This window comes from Temnothorax americanus, unplaced genomic scaffold, assembly GCF_048541705.1.
Source record: "Temnothorax americanus isolate GAGA-0224 unplaced genomic scaffold, ASM4854170v1 Scaffold230, whole genome shotgun sequence".
NCBI lineage: Eukaryota > Metazoa > Arthropoda > Insecta > Hymenoptera > Formicidae > Temnothorax > Temnothorax americanus.
Genome location: NW_027509372.1, coordinates 46,317 through 65,428, shown reverse-complemented (window position 1 = coordinate 65,428; position 19,112 = coordinate 46,317). Strand labels below are relative to the sequence as shown.

The following is a 19,112-nucleotide window of genomic DNA, read 5'->3' as shown; positions in this document are numbered from 1 at the left end:
GATATGAAGGGGATTTATTATGTGAAAACGAGAGAAGATTGTTGATGACAGGGATGGAACGGTTTCTGATATTCAATATCTGATTAATGTGTAAACCTCTAGTGTTACCTTCAATGCATTTAATAAAATCAAAAATGGTATTTTTCATGTCATTAATAGGGAGAAATTCTCACCCAACTGTAATAAAGTTTGTACATCTTCAGGAATTTCAATGGAAGAAAGGTTAATGAACCATTTATCTTTAATAATAGTCAACGAGGATTTAATTGGCGTGCTTAGGAAGCAAAGAGGATCAAGGTGGACCTCATATGTATAAAAATTAATGTTACTAACAGGTAAAAACGGAGTGGACACAGTGTTACAGACATAGTGTACGGGGTTGATCTGTTCTATTTTAGAAAGATTGTGTTTACGGATAAGCCATGCACATTTTTTATCCAAAATATTGTGTGCATGTAGAGAAAATCTTTTAAGTGAAATACCCTGTGTTCTGAAAAAACCGTTACAAATATACATAGGGACTTGCTGAGAGATACATCTTGTGAGATAGAAGATCTGCCTTTGTGACAGGTTAACAATTCTATGCGCGTCCTGAAGTTCAATTTTAATCAACCTTGTAACATATTTATCCGTTAAATGATTGAATTTCTTTTGTGAGTTATAATGTGAAAAAAATGGTGTATAGTTGTGAAATCATTGCAAATGCGGAGGTACGATGTCGTTATATAAACAAAATTTTAAGAATCTGATACGCATTCTATTCTTACAGTTAGTCTTTTTAGCTTTGATCCATAATTTCATCCAAGTGGCGATACGATGTCCAAAAGTCGACGAGATGAATCCAAAGAAATTCGTGTAGTGACGCATTACTTCTCAAGCCAGCGTAATGTATTGAGAGTTTTAATTCTAAACCGTTGACGGTGGACAAGGGAACGGTAGACAAAAGGAAAAATAATTAAAACTTTTTAACCATATTACATGCAATTATTTATCATGTAGCATTATACACAATAGTATCCAAAGCGTTATACACAGTAGTATCCAAAGCGTAAGCTAATAATTTACAATCAATAATCGAATTTTTATCATAAAATTCACGCAAGATTCTAATTGCAATACATTTATCGGTGATACAATTTTGGCGTAAAATGGTTACAAATTGTTTAAATTTTTCACTTACGCCATGAACATTTTGGCATTGTTGAAAATACACATTCTCGACGCAATGTTCTAGTTCGAACAGGAAGAGTACGGTTGACGGTTTCATGTATACAAGCTGGTGCCGCACGACGTCAATTTTACAATATCTGCGTCGCGTATTTTAACGAGTTCCAAATCTCGAAACGCTAGCGATGATGGTGCCGGCGACTGCACGAGTCACTGAATACCTGCATGTTTTTCGATGAATGTCACCCACGTTGCATGAGGCAGAATTATCCGATTGCCTCGGTTATCGCCAATAAGTATATCCACAGAGGACATAGGTCCAGCGTTGATTTCAACATCCAAAAATTTATATGCGGTCGATATCAAGGCAAATCTCTTTCCCAAAATACGAGGCGTGTAGCGGGGTTTATCAAAACTGAAAAATACAATTATGTTTATAAAAGTTTTTTTTTGCACAAGTATATACGAAAATTAGCGGTACTTACTCATTGTGCTGTTTCTCGCAAGTGACTCGATCACACGCTGAACAATATCGTGTGCAATGTTGAACATGATTGTGCATGCATGTATATACCCGATATCAAGTATTTGTATAATGCTGTATGAAACTAATGAATATGTTTGAGTATGTTGTAAATATGGGTTTGGAATTGGATCTCCGATCTTAAATAATCCGACAAATAATCCATTTTACAAATGTTATTGTACACCCGAGACACCCGTGCACGGAGCATCTTTTCTGTCACGTTTGATATTACGTTTGTAACGTGGGTTGTATTTTCTATTGTTTGAGATCGCAACAACTCGCAAAACAGACGTGACTCAGACAGATCATCTTGCACCAGTCACATCGTGAAACAACGAGATTGCAGGAAAAGTTCGACGCAGGCATGAAAAATGTTCGCATGATGCCTCGCCTCAAATTCGTCGCGTTAACATTCAACATAGCTTAAATCTTTCTAGCATTCGCATTTTGGAAAGTTCGCCGACATTCACTCGGCGAAAACAAAGTCAAGTAAACGAACTAAGACAAAGGAAAGATCCATGCTATAAACATCGCGCAAAAAACAAGTAACGATATCGGCGGATCATCACGTGCAAACGGTGACGTCAGCGTGATGACGTAGGGCTCCGCCGGCCAATCACCCTCCCGAAATTCGGAGAAATTTGTCTGGAAGGAGTTCCGCCTCGGAGGTGATAAAACGACCGCCGCCTCGGCGCGGGATCGATTCTCGTTCGTAGATCACCCGCAAAAGTATCTCTGTATACGACCGCTTGTACTTTGCTTCAACTGCTTATTCGCATTCGCGTAACCGCTTGCCGCTCGTGCCGTGCTAAATATTGTGCGCGCTCACGGCTTTTTCCTACTCTAAAACGATTAAAGACTTTGTAAATAACTTGTGCACATTTTAACGTTGGGAACATTATATATTTTATTTCATTGTACTTGCTGTCTCTTTACTTGTGGTCGTCTTTTACCTCGCGTTATTTCGCGCTACCGCGCACTCACGAACATCTATATTGACTTTTTTTTCAAAGTCAATTACGTAAAGCATGCCACAGATCAAAAGTTCGCATTGCGCGTCCCCTAGTTTGTAAATAGTCTCCAGATTATTGCTTGTCCTCGGATCATATTTCCACCAACCATTTCGAGCTTCGTAAAACCATTGGTACTTTTCCTCGGGATGTTCCGACTCCTTCTGAGGCTCCTCCACTTCCACCAGCTGAGGTCTCTCGAGAAAATCCGGTGGGATCTCTTGACGACACATCGGACACCGCTTGCTCTGATTAGCGACACCCTTTACGCACAGATAGCAGTATATATGGCTGCAGGGTAATCGTGCTGAATGGATACAAGGCTGCAGGGATACTGCGCATTCTGGCACAACAGTGGGACCTTCCTTTTCCTCGGAATCCTTATCCTTCTCTTTAATGCCGCCGCCAGATTTCTCCGGCACGTCGAGCTTCGCTTGCGCCATGGCAGGACGAGTCGCGCGACCGCCGACAGGGTCAGAGTCTCATCCGACGAAGCCCGATACAGCTCTCATGCATGAACGACATAGTGCAAGTGCACCACACGTTGAATAATAAAAAAAATAGTACGCACTCTTTTGTATGTAAATTTAGTGCAACGATTTCCTCACGCGACACTATTCTTTCAATGACTTTTTTACGACCATCTTCTTCATCGCTGAAATAATCACTGTCGTCCGTTAACGCGCGATTCTCGTCTACATCCATATCGAAATTATTGTCATCTCTTTTATGTTTTGTAGAAATACCGCGAGAAATTAAATTGAAGAGAGCGGTGATAAACGTGCAATCAATAGACAATGCATGTTTCGCATGGTCAGTGGTGGCTGCTCTGCATCCAGCCCAAAGAAAAGCAGAACGGGAATCGTCGTATCCACATTACACGTCGGTTATGCACGCCTGCTGTGATTCTTAAAGGCCAACCACTTATCGTTCTCGTATTTTGGGAAAGAGATTTGCCTTGATATCGACCGCATATAAATTTTTGGATGTTGAAATCAACGCTGGACCTATGTCCTCTGTGGTTATACTTATTGGCGATAACCGAGGCAATCGGATAATTCTGCCTCATGCAACGTAGGTGACATTCATCGAAAAACATGCAGGTATTCAGTGACTCGTGCAGTCGCCGGCACCATCATCGCTAGCGTTTCGAGATTTGGAACTCGTTAAAATACGCGACGCAGATATTGTAAAATTGACGTCGTGCGGTACCAGCTTGTATACATGAAACCGTCAACCGTACTCTTCCTGTTCGAACTAGAACATTGCGTCGAAAATGTGTATTTTCAACAATGCCAAAATGTTCATGGCGTAAGTGAAAAACTTAAACAATTTGTAACCATTTTACGCCAAAATTGTATCACCGATAAATGTATTGCAGTTAGAATCTTGCGTGAATTTTACGATAAAAATTCAATTATTGATTGTGAACTGTTGGCGTATGCTGCAAATAATATTATACACGATGTATTACATAATAAATAAATGTATATTAAAATGCATATCACTGTATCTAAATTTATCTTTCCTTCTGTCTACCGTTCCCTTGTCCACCGTCAGCGGTTTAGAATTACAGAGCGGTAACTCTCGATAAGAATGCGCGTGCCGCACTCGTCGCGCGATCATTAAACGTTTAACTTAACGTGAAACGTTTAACGTGAAACTTTATATAAAATCTGAATTTTATCCGTACGATGACATGAATCTGGATTTTGGCAAAAATCAATACGCCGTCCTTTTTGATATGTATGCGCGTTTTCGTAAAGTTTATTACGATTAAGACTGCTTCGATACGCTTTGCACCGTAGTTACATTCCTGACGAAAAGACCTTTTGTAGTCATTGATTGCTCGCGACAAAACGAATCTGTCAAGAGCGCCATTGCACTGTGGATGTGCGAATAGAATTTGACTGCAAAAAGAATGTACCGGCAAATACTACCGCCTATTGTCTCATCTTGCATGATCGCGTAATCGAGCGAAACATCTAATTACATCGGCCGTACTTGGAGAGGGCGACAAGACATCGACTCTTGTGTACGTCAAGGAATGCCAGAAACGAGAATGGTTGGTGGATCTGCTTGAGAATAAAGCGAGAAAACATCTAAAAATTGAGACTTTGGATGCAGATTACAAAGATATCAAATTTTTAAATAATCTAAATGTTACTAATACTGTAAGATGCGAAAAACATGTTAAGAATTGCGCATTACAAAATGTATTAAAAATATTTAACTGGTGGTCGCGACACCAGAAAAATTATGATTTTTTGAAATAAACTATATATGTATATATAAATGTTTTATTTCCTTTTTCCACATACTTTGTAGTATAATATAGATGTTTTAGCTGTTCAAGAGCTGTTTTTTAGTTGTTTTTAGTTGTTTGATAGCTGTTTAAAAACTGTTTTTAGCTGTTTAAAAGAAGATTGATAGCGGTTCAATAGCAGTTATACAGATCGCAGTTATACAGATTAAACCATTGAAAGTTAATGGTGTGATATAGTTTTTATGAACATACGTGTCTCGCGGTGACTTCATCGCACACGTGCAAAACTGTACATCGTAGATTTTTTGCAAGGCGCATCCGTACGGATGCTGAGATCATTGTGAAATTAGATATGTTAAACAAACGCTGTGACAATAGTGAGATATAGAAGGATGAATTTGGGGGTACGCTCAGTAGTTGTGGACTGGAAGTAAGAGTCGGTTGGCGTGCTTGATCGTGCGGCTTATACAGACAATTGGTTCGTCCTGGCCATCTTAATGCTACTGTATATCAAAGCCCATCGATTTTAACGTGATATGAGCGAGTATGCAGAACTTTGCAAACCAGTGTTCTATCCTAAAGGGAAACCGATCGTAAAAATCAACGATCCGTTCGTGAGGAATGGCGATCCGCGGACCGTCGATGTAACGAGATATCAGATCTGTCGGGAAATCGGAATTGCCGATCTCCGATCGCATCGGAAGTTTCTCGAATTTTATGAATGTCGTGAAATACTAATGTGGCGGGATATTAATAATCATGAAATGTTTAAAAGAGACATCGATATATGAAGCAAAAAGAGAGGACGCATATATGCGTTTGTAGATTTTTTCCTGGGAAGCATCCGTCGCAAAATCGGAATCGCCAATCGTCAATCGAACTGGATGTTTCTCTGTTACCAAATATATTGGAAAAAAATAGAGGACGGTCGAGAAGACGGTAGAGAATATAACGTCTAATTAATTTAGACGCGTTAGTGCAACACCGCGGTTTCATCGTTAAAGTAAAAATGGATTTCGAAGAATTGCAGTTTAAAGGACATGAAATGGAAGTTGAAGCAAACGATGAAGGAATGGAAGTGCCTGAAAAAATGGACATTGAGGTAAATGAACTGGAACATGAACAAGAACGTGAACAAGAAATTGTTGATGATGATGCAATTCTGTCAAACGATTCGTTTTACGACAGTGAAAGGTTTGAGGATGTTTTGGAAGTAATTTTCAGAGTATTAAACCAGGCTGAAGTGAATGCCTTAGATAAATTGAAAAAGATGTGTTGCACATACTTTTATTTTACTTCTGGTAATGTAAAATTTTGTGCACCGTGTACTGTGAGATTACGAGGATTATTCTCAATGTTGCACGCTGAGCGAAAACATGACACCCGTGCCTATATACTGATCGAGAGTTTATTCTGTGCGTTGTGTGGAGGCCCACTACATCAAATAATACCGTGTAATCTCTGTTCAGTTTGCACTGTTTGTGATTGATAGTGCTACGTGGCAAAGACATGGTGTTCAAAGGCTGTCTGTATTGCATATCAATAAAACTGCAGTTCATGCTTACAGCTTCTTTCATGTGTTGCTTTTTTCTAACTTATCTGTGTTCAAAACTCTAAATATTTTGTATAAAATCATTGTTGTGTTGCAAATTGCCGAAGGTGACTGACTCAAGAGCCAGGGGTTTTAGGTTGAAATCAAGCGGTGGTAAGCAAATTTTTTATTTGTAGTTTTCGCATAATTTTTGAACGAGAACGCGCGAGGGAAAGAGACCGCGCGAACGAGAAGGCGAACGGTGGTCGGGGGCAAGCGAGAGACCGCGAGTGAGAACGCGCCAGGGAAAGAAAGCGCGAACGGGAGAGAGATAACGGGGGCGGGAGCGTGTGACGTCACGCGGACCGGCGCGGCCGTTGCACGCGGACCCCCTCGCTCCGCGGCGTCAGAAAACGCGAACGCTCCGCGGCGCGGCAAAAACGCGGTCGCTCCGCGGCGCCGAAAAACGCAGACTCTCTCGCCCCGCGGCGCCGGAAAACGCGGTCGCCCTGCGGCGCTGGAAAACGCGGTTCCCCTCTCCCTTTCCCGCTGCGTCCGAAAAACGCGGTTCCCCCCTCCCTCACCCGCGGCGCCCAAAAACGCGATTTCCCCTTTTTTCTTTCCCGCGGCGCCTAAAAACGCGGTTCCCCCCTCCCCCACCCACGGCGCACAAAAACGCGGTTCCCCCCTCCCCCTCTCCCGCGACGCCCAAAAACGCGGTTTCCTCCCCCGCCTTTCACCGCCCCTCAGATCCCATTAGTTGGGGTAGAATCGGTCTAGCTTACCTACTAAAAGAGTTCATAGCTTCTCGTTGCGATATTTTTATTTGCGCGTTTGTCACCCGCAACAAATTCATCATTAAACATCGTGTATATTTTTACATTGCCATGTCGTTGCATGACGTTCCGCACACGATCGAGTACAATGTTTCCCGCATCTTTGAGAAATTGACGAGGGTCGATGTGTTTAGAATTTAGTAGTTATACTATGAGTGTTAACAACTCGGGAGCTTTGAGGGGGGTGAGGGAGGGAGGTATCGGATTACGCGGGGGGTGAGGGGGAGAGGCGGGGTATCGGGTTACACAGGGGTATCGGGTTACAAGGATATCGGATTTTGCGGGGAAGAGGGAGGGGAGGGGTTGACCTTGACATACCACCGGGATGACTGACTCACCGGGATGACTCACCGGGATGACTCACCTACGCCGCGGGTTCCGCGTGGGGGGTCCGCGGGAGCCGCGTGGGGGTCCGCGGAAACAATGTGGGGGTCCGCAGGGGCCGCGTGGGGGTCCGCGGGTCCGCGCCGCGGGGGGAATATTCTCTCACACAGCACACACACATTGACATTTTCTTTATTTATTACCTGACAGTCGGAATTCTTCAGTCTTGCGACATCCTTCAAATAACTTTCGGGAATCACGGCCATGAAATAACACTCACGTTTTTCTGACTGTCCACTGTCCGAAGAAATCGATCTATACGGGTCGGGTTTACCTACCCCTTCGCGTTTTCAAATTTTTTCAGTTGAAAAAAGATTCCTGACATCATTCGGTTTCCTCTTCTGTTTAACATTCCTATCTCCCTGACATTGAGATACGTTACGACGTTTATACCTATATGGTTTTGACGTAGCAGTATCCTCTGTTGCTTATGAAAGGGGTAAGGGTGATCCACCATCCACATTATCGAAAATCTCCTCATTGATACATAAAAGTCTTGTTCCATTGCTACTTCACGTGCGTGGAGTACTACGTTTAGTAAGCGTCTCACCAGAAACTTATACCCCTTAGTAGTAGACGTTTTTTTATCTCTCTACAAACTCGCTACGCGGTTCGCGTAAGCAATCAGCGCCTCGTCTACGAAGAGAAATCGGGCACCCGTCAGGCGGAACAGGTCCTCCCGCGCCCGGCCTGGCGCGGATATCGTGTCCCCAAACGGAAGCCGGGGCGTGGGAGGAGTGCCTCTTCAAACGCCTCTACAACGTCTTTAAACTGGGAAGCGTCGGGCACCCTCAAAATTTTACTGTCTTCTATGTCTTTAGGTATATTGGGTTCGCGCGGAGACATCACAAAAAAAACTTTGTTTAATCACAAAAAATACAATGTCAGGTTCAAGAACTTTTTACTATTGGCTTGCAGACTCCGATCGCTCGGTCTGTACTCGCGCTACACAGCCACGACGAGACTGAATTCAATGACGGTTGCAGAAGTCGCTAGAGAAAAATATAATGGCGGTGTATAAAACTGATAGTCGTAAGATAAAATATGTCTCACATTACACCTGTGAGAGCCAACATTCACCGGAACATCGGCACCTCGCTTCTATGTTATGATATGCGATAATGCAATATTTTATTGCCAATTCATGCAACCGATGCTCCGGCAAACGTCGCATATACGGCTCGAATAGAAATGTGCGCGAAGAAAATATAGTGTGATTTATACTTAAAAAACAATCCATCTACGCAGTAGGTGAAAAACAAAGCAAAAAATGATGTCATCGGGACGATGATTGATCCCGATAACGCATCGAACCTGTAGGGACATGTTCGTTGTAAACAACAGTTTTTCTAGGAAAAGGGGGGTGTTATCTCTTAGAGTAAACAATCTATCTACGCAGTACGTAAAAAACAAAGGAAGAAATGACGTCATCGGGACGATGATCGACCCGATAACGCATCGAACCTGTCGGGACACGTTCGTCGTAAGCAAATGTTTTCTAGGAAAAAGGAGTGTTATCGCGTAGATTAAATAATCTATCTACGCAGTACGCGAGACAAAAGAAAAGATCTTTCGAAAAATCAGTTGGAGCGAGATAGAGGGCAAAGGGTATATAACGAGGAATGAAGTGCGTCGAGCCGCATTAGTACACAATTTGAGAGCAATACATTGGTTGAAAAGTATCGAGATTTATTGTGTGGTTAAACACGTTATCACGTGCAAGTGCTGTAAAATGATAAAATAAAAAAACTGGTGCGAAAGTGATCAAACATTAGCTTTCGCTACGTGAACATTTTTTATAACAGTGAGCAGGAAGAAATGGTATATAATCGCTCATGGACACCGGACTATAAAATTGACATCAATAAAATCGAAGAAAGCAGTGACTTTATATACTTCGATTATTTATTTTATAATGAAGGTTTATTAGATGATATTGCCAGTGCTTTGCGTGAAGAAGAAGATCGAGGAGGAAAATCGACGGATGTGCAACGAAACTCAGTGGCGCAGTTTGTTCGCGATCGCGAACTCGGGATACGAGGAACTGATAAACACATCGTTCATAGACAAGGAGTTGTTATCAAGGATTTCGGATATAGTAATAACTGGTATGGTAGCTCAAAATAGAGAATGTACATACAGGCGTGGAACGAGGATAAAGCTTATACAGCTTTATCTGTAACACGAAGCCCTTTCCTTTTACAATAAACCTAACTTTTGGTCCGAGTATAAGGAGTGTCACTATTGGGAATTGGCAATAGGAGTTACGTAAAAGTCATGGTTGGCATGATGGTGATAAACAATATGTGTCTGCAATGTTATTACCGTATAAACCATTGATATCTAATGAAGTATCGCTATTGGGCGACTACAGTTGTCGACTTCGTGGTGATGAACAACCTGAATCTGATGAACAACCTAAATCTGAATAGATAAAACATGGATCAATTCGAGCAAACCGAACGCGATCTATTGGAGCTGTCCGACCAAGTAGCTACCGTGGGTTATAAAATATTTTATTTTTTGTAAAAAAATTTATAATATTTGTGTTTCTTTTTTTGTAGATGTCTGCACTATGTCTACACGAGCATAAAATTGGAAGCCCACACCGTGGACTGCCGAGAGGTAAACAAATGCGCAATCCGACTACCGAGCGAGAACAACAAGTGGCTCAGCTTCAAGAGCCACAGCAGGAAAGAGCGACTTCCCTTCGTGGTGTACGCCGATCTGGAGTGCGTGCTGCAGAAGATACAACCGGATACGGAACACGCGTCATACGCCTATCAACATCATCGGGTATGTAGTATAGCATACTACGTACAGTGCTCGTACGACGAAACGTTATCGACGTATCGATTTCGTCGCGATAACTACATAGGCATATGCATCCTCGACTTGTCGAAGGTGTGCCTATACGAATTTTACCACGAGTACATGTCTCCTTTGTACCGCAACTCGTGTAGAATCAGGTATACCGACACGGACAGTCTGATTTATCATATCAAGTGCGACGACGCGTATAAGAACATGAAACATAATATAGACCGGTTCGACACAAGTGATTACGCGGTAGATAACGCTCATGATATGCCTCTCGTCAATAAAAAAAGTGCCGGGCCTGATGAAGGACAAAAAAACAACGGGGCCATTATGACCGAATTCGTTGGACTTAGGGCAAAAATGTACGCCTTGCGAGTCGATGGCAAAAAAGACTGTAAAAAGGCGAAAGGTGTTAAAAGCAACGTCATCGCGCGTACCATAGCGTTCGACGACTACACGCGGTGTCTGAACGATGAGATCGAAATGACTCGACCGCAGTCGTGCATAAGATAAAAAATGCACGAAGTGTACATTATTTGCGAGACGAAAATCGCTCTGAGTCCCTACGACGATAAGCGATATATCGTGCCGTATTCGACCGATACGTTGCCGTGGGGACATTATCGTACACCTTTATCATAGTAGTTATCATAATAAGGAACAGTGAAGATTCATGTATGTATGCATGTATGTATGTAATGTATGCAATACATGTAATAAAATGTATGTACGTATGTACATATGAATGTATGTACATATAAATATATATGTATGTAATGTATGTATGAATGTATGTATATATGTACGTATATGTATAATGGAAGGAATATTAATCAAACATATTTTTATGTTTTATATTATAAACATTTATTCAATAAAAAAATTTTTATACAATATTTCCATTTATTACTTCCCTAAACATTTTGTTCCTAAAGTACGACATGTCGTTCTGAGTAAACGTAATTTTTTTATTTGCGCAGACATACTCGGCGAACATGCAAGAGAATACACCACAATTGCTGCCGTTCGTCTGTTGCGGAATGTTCATGGCGGAATAAAATTCCCAATCACTCATATCATAAGATTGTTTCTTTTTATCAAGACTTTCATCTTGTAAATATAGTTTTAGCGTAGCCAGACATTGCGAATTATCACCGCCCATACTGTCGTAATAAACAATCGTTTTATCGCGGAAATCTACTATTGCCATACACCAGTGAACATCCAAATGTACAGGCACAACCACAAAATCCTGCGCAAATATGTCCATTTTCCTGATCCATCGCTTCAGATACGAGTGACCGCTCGACAGAAGTTTCGGGTAAAAGAACGTGTTCATCGCGTGAACTTTTGGATACTTGTTCGAAGATGTACCTCTGGCGATCAGCAAATCACGTTTCGTCGTACGAGCACTGTACGTAGTATGCTATACTACATACCCGATGATGTTGATAGGCGTATGACGCGTGTTCCGTATCCGGTTGTATCTTCTGCAGCACGCACTCCAGATCGGCGTACACCACGAAGGGAAGTCGCTCTTTCCTGCTGTGGCTCTTGAAGCTGAGCCACTTGTTGTTCTCGCTCGGTAGTCAGATTGCGCATTTGTTTACCTCTCGGCAGTCCACGGTGTGGGCTTCCAATTTTATGCTCGTGTAAACATAGTGCAGACATCTACAAAAAAAGAAACACAAATATTATAAATTTTTTTACAAAAAATAAAATATTTTATAACCCACGGTAGCTACTTGGTCGGACAGCTCCAATAGATCGCGTTCGGTTTGCTCGAATTGATCCATGTTTTATCTATTCAGATTTAGGTTGTTCATCAGATTCAGGTTGTTCATCACCACGAAGTCGACAACTGTAGTCGCCCAATAGCGATACTTCATTAGATATCAATGGTTTATACGGTAATAACATTGCAGACACATATTGTTTATCACCATCATGCCAACCATGACTTTTACGTAACTCCTATTGCCAATTCCCAATAGTGACACTCCTTATACTCGGACCAAAAGTTAGGTTTATAGTAAAAGGAAAGGGCTTCGTGTTACAGATAAAGCTGTATGAGCTTTATCCTCGTTCCGCGCCTGTATGTACATTTTCCGCGGACCTTCCACGCACCCCCACGCGGTCCCCGCGGACCCCCACGCGGCTCCCGCGGACCCCCCACGCGGAACCCGCGGCGCAGGTGAGTCATCTCGGTGAGTCATCCCGGTGGTATGTCAAGGTCAACCACTCCCCTCCCTCTTCCCCGCGAAATCCGATATCCTTGTGTAACCCGATACCCTTGTGTAACCCGATATCCCTGTGTAACCCGATATCTTTATGTAACCCGATACCCCGCCCCTCCCCCTAACCCTCACCACTGCGTTATCTTCTTGTAACCCGATACCCCTGTGTAACCCGATACCCCGCCCCTTTTCCTCCCCCTCACCCCTCTCGGAGCTCCCGAATTAGAACACTCATAATATAACTACTGAATTTATTACCGCACCTGTCAATATAAGAGTTTTAAAAGCCGTATCTACCTCACGCCATCTGAGTCCTGTCTCACTCGCACTGTATCCCGCACCCACATGCACGAAACGTTAACGTACCGAGTTTTTCAGACCTTCAAGTCTTGCGATACAAGCGACAAACGACTGTTTGAGACCGATCGATGTCTGATCGATTGATAATCGTGGTCGTTCAATTCGGCTTTGTTCTTCCAACGATTCGATAAACTCGTCACATCGTTGCTCCCACGCGGCAAAGTTTTCTCTCGAATTTAACAGGGTGGATTGCTCCAACAACTCTTGCTCCATGTTATTGCACGATCTTCTTGCTAACGCCATTTGTTGCACTCACGACTTCCAGTTCTTGACTATTGAGCGTATCCCCCAGATTCGTCATTTTATATTCTACTAATGATGCATTGTTTGTTTATCATATCTAATTTTATCTCAGCAGCCGTACATCGGCGCTATTTGCAAAATTTGCAGTTTTGCACGTGTCCGATGAAATCATTGCGAGACATGTCGCGACATGTTCTTCAAAACAATAACGCTCCATTGACTTATGCGAAATTGCAAATTTTGCAGTTTTGCACGTGTTCGATGAAATCATCGCGAGACACGTCGCGACATGTTCTTGAAAACAATAACGCTCTATTGACTTATGCAAAATTGCAAAATTTACAGTTTTGCACGTGTTCAATGAAATCATCGCGAGACACCTATGCTCTAGAAAAGAAATCATATTTGATGCCCGATGAGGTGATCTCATCACAAATGTTTTTGACAAAGCTATCACATTTAACGTATATGTGGATTGTGGTGATGGTCACCATGCAGCAGCCGTACATTGGCGCTATTTTTGCAAGATTTGCAGTTTTGGGTACGTATAAATGGTCTACGAGGATTCTAGAGCGCAGTCGAGAGTTCGATACGGTTCGAGTAAGTCGCAAACAGCCTCCAGATACAATGAACACTCACGGTGCGAACTACTACGTTCCGATTCAGGACGAAACGTGCGAGAAACAGCACAATGAGTAAGTACCGCTAATTTTCGTACATACTTGTGCAAAAAAAACTTTTTTAAACATATAATTGTATTTTTTCAGTTTTAATAATCCCCGTTATACACCACGTATTTTGGGAAGGAGATTTGCTTGGACGTCAACAGCATATAAATTTTTTGATATTGGAATCAACGCGGGACCTATGTCCTCTGTGGATATACTTATTGGCGATAACCGAGGCAATCGGATAATTATGCCACATGCAACGTGGGTGACATTTGTCGAAAAACGTGCAGATATACAGCGACTCGTGCAGTCATCGGCACCATCATCGCTAACGTTTCGAGATCTGGATCTTGTTAAAATACGTGACGCAGATATTGTAAAATTGACGTCGTGCAGCACCAGCTTGTACATGAAACCGTCAACTGTACTCTACCTGTTCGAACTAGAACATTGCGTCGAAAATGTGTGTTTTCAACTATGTCAAAATGTTTGCGGCGTAAGTGAAAAATTCAAACAATTTGTAACAATTTTATGTCAAAATTGTATCACCGATACAACGCAGTTACAATCTTGCGTGAATTTTATGATAAAAATTTGATTATTGATTATGAATTATTAGCCTATGCTTTGGATACTATTGTGTATAATGCTACATGATAAATAAATGCATATAATATGGTTAAAAAAAATTTTCCTTTTCATTTACCGTTCTCTTTTGTTAAGCTGTCTTTATTTAGCAATTTTCGCATAATTTCTGAACAAGAACGCGCGAACGGGGGAGAGAGACCGCGCGAACAAGAATACGCGCGCGATGGGGGCCGGGAGCGAGAGACCGCGCGCGAAGGAGAGATAACGCGAGCGGGAGCATGTGACGTCACGCGGACCGGCGCGACCGTTGCACGCGGACCCCCTCGCCCCGCGGTGCCCGAAAACGCGAACGCTCCGCGGCGCGGCGAAAACGCGGTCGCTCCGCGGCGCCGGAAAACGCGGTACCCCCCTTTCCCACGGCGCCGGAAAACGCGGTCGCCCTGCGGCGCTGGGAAACGCGGTTCCCCTCTCTCTCTTTCCCGCGGCGCTCGAAAAACGCGGTTTGCCCCCTCCCCCTCCCGCGGCGCCCAAAAACGCGGTTCCCCCCTTTCCCTTCCCCGCGGCGCCCAAAAACGCGGTTCCCCCCTCCCTCTCCCCGCGGTCCCCCCCTCGCCCGCGGTTCCCTCCCCCGGCCCTCACCCCCCCCCCTCAGATCCCACGGGTTGGGGTAGAACACACACACACACACAAACGTAGCTTACCTACTACCGGCCTTAAAGAATTATATATAAAATAAAAATAGAGAAGACTGAAGAATATAATAAAATTAGGAATAGACCGATATCTTAAAATTTACGGAAGTTAGAGCTATTACAGACATTTTTCTAAAAATTAGGGACCTTTGATCGCGTATAAAGCTGGGTCTATCAACCAAATCTTAAAGAGTTATATATAAAATAAGAGTAGAAAAAACTGAAAAAAATTCGGTTGATTAGTTTTATATGCGAGTTTTTTATGCTCTAGCTTTATATGCGAGCAAAATTATGGACCTTTGATTGCGTATAAAAGCTGGATCTAATCAACCAAATCTTAAAAAATTATATATGAAATAGAAGTAGAAAAGACTGAAAAATATAATAAAATGAAAAATAGATCGACATCTCCAAATTTGCGGAAGTTAGAGTAACCATGGCCATTTAAAAAAAAATTCATAATTTAAATTAAAAAAAAATTTAATTATTGATTATTAGCATTTTTTATTAATTCTATTATATTCTTCAGTTTTTTCTACCCCTATTTCATATATAATTCGTTAAAATTTGGTTGATTAGTTCTAGAGTTATAAAAATTTCGGTAAATTTGGCACATACACACATACATACATACAGAAATTTTTAAAAATTACAATTTTTTGACGTTTTAGAACATTCTGAACACGTTCAAAAAAAAAACAAAAAAAAATTTTTTGCGAAAACAATGTTTTCTCTATAAGGAACCAAAAATGTTTATTGCGCACGGGTTTGGACCTCCGCCGCCTGTGATTGGTCCTCCGGCATCAGACTCACGTCGACCTTGCCTGTCTGCTACTGCTGGCTGGCCTCAATGTTCAGAGCCTCGCCGTTTCCAGCGGGCTGTACTCCCTCGGTTACGATAATGGCCTCGGCTATGGCCTCCGGTATTTGTTCCAAGATCTGGCTCTCGGATATGCTCTCGAAGCTCATCTCCTCCACTTGTGTCTCCGCCGCTTTCTTATTGGCCCGTTTGACGGCTCCCTTTGACGGCTCCGCCATGCCCTGTTCTTGTAGTTCGGCGCTAGGACTATCGTCCCATACGTACTACCTTCGCAGTGTGAACAAATATCCGTATTCTCAACGCTAGGCTCTGAGGCTAGCGTTTTGTTGACCATATTCGCAATATTGTCAGTAGCGTCGATAACGTATGATATAACTCGTATTTTTGTCTGCATGTGCGGTTCACAGAAGTATAGTTTTTAAGGATTAGAACTCTCTTGCGGAACACGGCTTGCGTCGCTCCTTCCTCAATTAAATTGCACACGAGTGTCAGTGTGCAATTTTTGAATCCTTTCAGGAAGTTGAAGTAATTGACGTTGTCAATTGCAGCCGTCATGAGCACGTGGAGTAGTGCGTCGAAGGAAATAATTTTGACACATTTTTCTCGACCACAGGTTAATAGATCTTTATGTCCTGTAATGTCAACCAATACTGACGTGTTTCTTATGTGTAAAAAATAGCATAAGAATATAATTCTTATGTGTATAGAACAACATATGTGTCCGAAAGTAGAATTAGAATCGGACAATAACGCAAAAAGGCGTCGATGGTTTTCTTCTCGAGACATGTTCGAGAGAATTCGATGAAAGGAAAAAACACCGTATTATTTGTTGTTCCTCCTGTTTGTTGTTGGTGAGTCGGAGGTAAAGTCGAAAAGTCACGCGGTGAAATCGACAACAACCAACGGCAATCAGGACAGCCTCCGTATAGCAGAGTGCTCCGAGCACGTGCGCTTCCATCACGTGACGCCTCATCCACCAACCCCGTCACGGAAATCGGCGTGGAGACGTGACGTAACGAACTCCGGCCCTATGCAATGCGACGCTACGCGGTGACCGCTAATTCCTTCAAGGGAAGCGAGTCCATTGGTCTGATGGATGAGACGTCACACCGCTTCCGAACTTATAAATAAATGTAGCGCGGTAATGGAAAAGGACTTGTTCGCTCTCGCTCGCAATAGACACCGTCGTCTCTCGTAAAACAAGTTGTCGCGAATCTGAAACGGGAACTGTGATTATTCGAGAACTTTATTGTAGACTCTTTGTGAAAATAAACTTATCGTTATTAAAATCAGAACTCTGTCGAGATACAAAACCGATCCTCCCGTTCCTGACCAACCATCGCGCGCGCTCAAACAATATGTAATTAATTCTAATGAAAATAGGATAATATTCTTTCATGCATATACGAAAAAAAATTGTATATCTTTACCTTAGTTTCATCTTTTTTGATATTGCGATTAAATCTTCCCAATTATCACTTGACATACTAAATGTTTCTACAGCTTTGTCAAGATCCCCACTTTTATAAAACATCATTGCCTATTGCTTTTCCTGTTTTCAATTTCTTTATTACCATTCTTACCTCCTCCAGTTCTATCTCTTCCTCTTCTTGTCTGCCCCCTCCTCCTTCCCCTTTCACCCAGGCAGCTAGAGAAATGAGAGAAGTGTGGGGGATAGGAAAAAGGATGTGAAAAAAGGATTGCAAAAGAAGGATCTGGCTATATGACACCCTGATATGGACGGTGATGAGATACGGGGCAGAAATATAGGGATAGAAGGAAAGGAGAGAGGTAGAAAGTATTCATGAGAGATATCTCAGATGGGTACTTGGATTAAACTGGAAGACGCCAGGATATATGGTTAGAGATGAACTAGAAAGGAAAAAGATGAGAGCTAGAGTAAGTAAGAGAGCATGGAAGTTTGGAAGAAGGTAAAGGAGGAGAAATAGCGAGAAAGTGTTTGGAAGAAATGAAAAAGAGATGGAAGAGGGGAAGGATAATAGGAAGATGGGAGAAGGAGAGAAAGGACTATCTGGAAGGGATCGGGGTAGAAGTGGAAGGGGAGGAGGAGTTAGCAGAGGAGGTATTGGAGAAAAAGGAGAAATGGAAGGAAAAACAAGAAAGGATGGAAAAGGTCATAGAATCAAAGTACAATAGGTGGTATAAAAGTATAAGGAAGGACAGGATTCCGGATTATCTAAAGAAGGGATGGGAGCAAGCAAGATGGAGCAGGGTTGCAAGATTTAGACTTGGTAACGAAGTGAGGGAGGGACTATACTGGGGAAATGAGGAAGATAAAAAATGCAGGATATGTGGAAGAGAAGAGGAGACATGTGAACATATATGGGAGGAATGTACGAGATGGGAGGAGTGAGAAGGAGAGGGATGGCAAGATGTGATGGGGAGATTACTGGGAGAAAAGGGAGAGGGATAAGAATAGATGAAAACAATAGAAGAAATGAGACGAGATGGAGGAGGGAGGAGAATAGAAAAAAAAGAGAGAGGATCCAGACAATTAACAAAAAAGAACCGAGGAGAACAAAACAGCGAAAAGGATTGAAGAGGAATATGTCTAAAAAAAATAATATGTAACATAATGTATGTAAATCATAAGTTATATATTGTAAATTGGATGTACAGAGTTGGGTACGTCCCTACAAAACGCCCTTTTAGACCCCTTGGGGTAAAAAAGTATAATTTCTATCCATCTATCTATCTACTAAAAAATTGTGTGTATATAATGCGACGTCTCTTCGGTCGCGGAGCTGTTCGGCGCGACGGGAGAACGACCCAAATCTAGACCGGGTGGCGGAGCCCTTCAAAACTCAAAAAAACTACACGCGAAATTGTTGGGCGCCAGGCGCCAGGTGTGGAGAAAATCACACCACCTTTTGTCTCGAAACGCTAAACACTCTCAATTACTCTCAATACTTGAATTACTCCCAATACTCTCACGGGCTC

At 42.4% G+C, this 19,112-nt stretch overlaps 1 protein-coding gene and 1 pseudogene across 1 annotated transcript; both read right to left on the bottom strand.

Annotated features, from left to right (window-relative positions):
* Positions 1-1,218: 1,218 nt before the first annotated feature.
* Positions 1,219-3,413, bottom strand: LOC143898514 (E3 ubiquitin-protein ligase rnf146-like). Its single transcript, XM_077408065.1, has one exon. It carries the CDS (start codon positions 3,144-3,146, stop codon positions 2,643-2,645), a length of 504 nt encoding a protein of 167 aa, XP_077264191.1. The 5' UTR covers positions 3,147-3,413; the 3' UTR covers positions 1,219-2,642.
* An 8,013-nt stretch (positions 3,414-11,426) lies between these two features.
* Positions 11,427-11,879, bottom strand: LOC143898513 (sentrin-specific protease 1 pseudogene; annotated as a pseudogene).
* Between the last annotated feature and the right edge of the window lie 7,233 nt (positions 11,880-19,112).